General features: G+C 37.7%; 1 protein-coding gene across 1 annotated transcript in view; it reads right to left on the bottom strand.

Moving 5' to 3' along the window:
- Positions 1 to 566: 566 nt before the first annotated feature.
- Positions 567 to 3,032, bottom strand: part of SMARCE1 (SWI/SNF related, matrix associated, actin dependent regulator of chromatin, subfamily e, member 1) — a 19,988-nt gene continuing 17,522 nt past the window's right edge. Inside the window, 2 exon segments of the mRNA XM_012659785.1 lie at positions 567 to 844; positions 2,938 to 3,031. Coding sequence (XP_012515239.1) covers positions 636 to 844; positions 2,938 to 3,031 — 303 coding nt within the window. The 3' untranslated portion in view covers positions 567 to 635.

Below are 3,032 nucleotides of genomic sequence, written 5' to 3'. Positions count from 1 at the left end.
AATGTATATGTGCCGTGTTCACCTTACTGACTACTCATAAGTTAGTAACTACTCTAAGGAGACTATTTCTGGATCAATACGATCCAAGTGTAGTAGTAGTTGCAGGCTACACTCAACTCCTTAACATGATTCTTGATACCTGACATTGATTAAAAGTGAAAAAGGGTAAGTAAAGAAATACATACTCATACATGATTACGTTTTCAAGAAGCCACCCTTTGCGGAAGTAAACGAGAGGAGACTTTCAGGAAGCTGTTGATGGGGACTGGGGAGGTTTAAAGCTATGGCTTTGGTAAGCACCCAGGTGAGCTGTAGGAAGGCATGTGTAAGAGTAGATTCTGCAGCATCAAAGGATAATGCTCTAAAAGAGGTGGGTGTTTTCTCAATTACTCTAAATTCTGAGGCTTTCAGCAGTTGAGGGTTAGAAACAAGATCCAAAGAAAAAAGCCATCTTCATAACGCTTAAGAAAGGTGACTGTGCCCTTAAGGCTCATGATGCTCAATGGTCCAAAAGCCTTTGGGGCTGTAATATGGACAAGAAAAAAATTAATACACAAACCACATAACACCATTAAAACCAAAAAACATTTTTTTCATTTAAAAAAGTATTTAGAACACATAAAACAAGCCAACATCTATTCCTTTTTCTCGTCTTCTGGTATGGGATCTGTTGGTGGCTCCTCCACCGTGGCACTGTTGCTCTCTGAGCCGGTGTTGCTATCGCTGGTTCCTTCCTCTGCCATGCTGTCGACCCCCTCCTGCCCACTCTCCTTGTCCTCAGGAGTTGACGTGCCTTCTTCACCATTCTGTTGGCTTTCTGTTGTTTCTTCAAGGTGTGTCTCCTCTGCAATCACACATTTGTCACTGTCAGTTCCGACAAAATTTGCTCTAATTATGCTGACAGTATGTATAGAGCGGGACTGTCCAATATGGCAGCCACTAGCCACATGTGGTTGAGCACCTGAAATGAGCCAGGGTGACTGAAGAACTTTCGAGAATGTTTGGAACAATTTGGGGCATGAAAACCTACTTTTTAGTTGTAAATTTAGGAAATCTAAATACAGGTCAAATATTTCTGATGAAAATTTGGCTTCTGAATTGAGATGTGCTATAAATATAAAATACACGCTATATTTCAAAGACTTAGTATGAGAAAATATTAAAAAGTGAATAATTTAAAAAATGGTGATTACACATTAGAATATAATTTAGGTATTGGGTTAAATAATATATATTATTATTAAAATTAATTTCATTTGTTTTGCTTGACTTTAAAAAAATGTCACTAGTAGAAAATTTAAAATGTCACATGTGACCTACATTTTATTTCTATTGGACGGTGAGTGCTGCTCTACAGTGCTTTGGGTTAAATGAGGAGAAAGCAGGTGTAGAAATAATATAAGGTTCATATTTTAGATACTTTGTTACAAGTCATGCTGGGCTGTTTCCCATAAGAAATTAAAAGCATGAGGTTTTTGCTCTAATGTCTCAAATAATTTTCTTCAGTTTTTTTTCCCATAAGCTAGAAAGATAGAATCTGAGCAAAGACCTACAGGCCTTAAGAATAGGACATGCCCTATTCATGTACAAAACAGAGGCAAAGGACTGAGTGTTCTGTCTAGCTGCAAAATGAGCAAAGAACCATACCCCAATTCTCAAGCTCTTGTTTTAACCACAAAAATGTGCTCATGCTCCAAATTCATTAAGATCAAAAACATGTTCAAATAAAACAGAAAGAGGCTGAGCTAATGAAATTTAAAATATGACTATCTGTAAAATTAATCAGCTAGATTAAATTCTATAGAAATACTTGGTAAAGATATCTACATTCCATTACATGTTTTCCAAATGGTTGTCATTTGAGTACAAAATGTGATAATCAAAGGTTGTCATTTGAGTACCAAGTATGACTATGGTCCCTCCCATTTCTTGTAACGATGGTCCTGGGAGATGTTGGTTGTTTCCCATAACTACTTTTAGCTTAGTCCTGTTTACATAGTGCACTAGGCAGGATAAAACAGTGCTAGAAGGTAAGGTGATCTCAAACTTTCAAGTTAATAATCATTTAATTAGTACGTTAGGTAAGTTTTACATGTTATTTTTTACCTTGAGGGATGCTTTTAATTAGGAAAATCAGTACACCTTGGAAGTAAGAGTTTTTCCAGGATAGGACTGGCAATCTTTTCCCATAAAGGGTTGGACAGTAAATATTTTAGATTTTGTGGGCCAGGCAGTCTTTGTTGCAACTACCCAACTACACTGTTGTAGCCCAGAGCAGCCATAGACAATATGTACACAAATGGGTGTGGCTATCTTCCAGTAAAACTTATTTACAAAAACAGGTGGCGGGCAGGATTGGCCTGCAGGTATTACTTTGTTGAATGGTGTCCTAGGAAATCAAAGATGATCAATCTTAAGAGCAATAACCACATCTTGTCGAAATAATCTAAGCAATAGTGGTTAAAACATTGAATGTCAACATCATGTCAAATCCAGTACTGGAACTCATTCTCAGAGACAAGTACTAGAATACTTACAAATGAGGAAAATGAGATTAAATAATTTATCCAAAGTCGTAGTGCTAGCAAGTGGTGAAGTAGTATTAGATCCAGATCTGACTGACTCCAGAGCCAGGCAGGTCCTTAACCATTATACCATTCTACTTTATAGTCTCAAACAGAAAATGACATGACTCAGTCTGGGCACATAATCAAGACCTCAAATAGCAAGACTGAAGACAACGCACCACTGCTGATAATAGCATTTTAAGTGAATCTACTATAGAGATTAAGATTTGGGAAGAATTGGGTAGGTCAGAGAATAGCTCAAGAGGCAAGATTAATAGACTGACCTCTGAATAGTATTTAGAAAGAACGAAAAAAATTACAGGCAGCTGTACAAAGCCTTGACATCTCCTTTCTGTTGCCAGCGGGTTACCTGTCTCCATTGGAATGTTCTCGTCGTCTTTCTTTTCCTCAGCTTTATTTGCCGCGTGCTCTTCCTCAGGAACGATGCTGCTCTGACTGCGCTCC

This window comes from Propithecus coquereli, unplaced genomic scaffold (assembly GCF_000956105.1).
Source record: "Propithecus coquereli isolate 6110/MARCELLA unplaced genomic scaffold, Pcoq_1.0 Scaffold119, whole genome shotgun sequence".
Taxonomy (NCBI): domain Eukaryota; kingdom Metazoa; phylum Chordata; class Mammalia; order Primates; family Indriidae; genus Propithecus; species Propithecus coquereli.
Note: the sequence above shows the minus strand (reverse complement) of the source record. Positions and strands in the feature narration are given on the sequence as shown.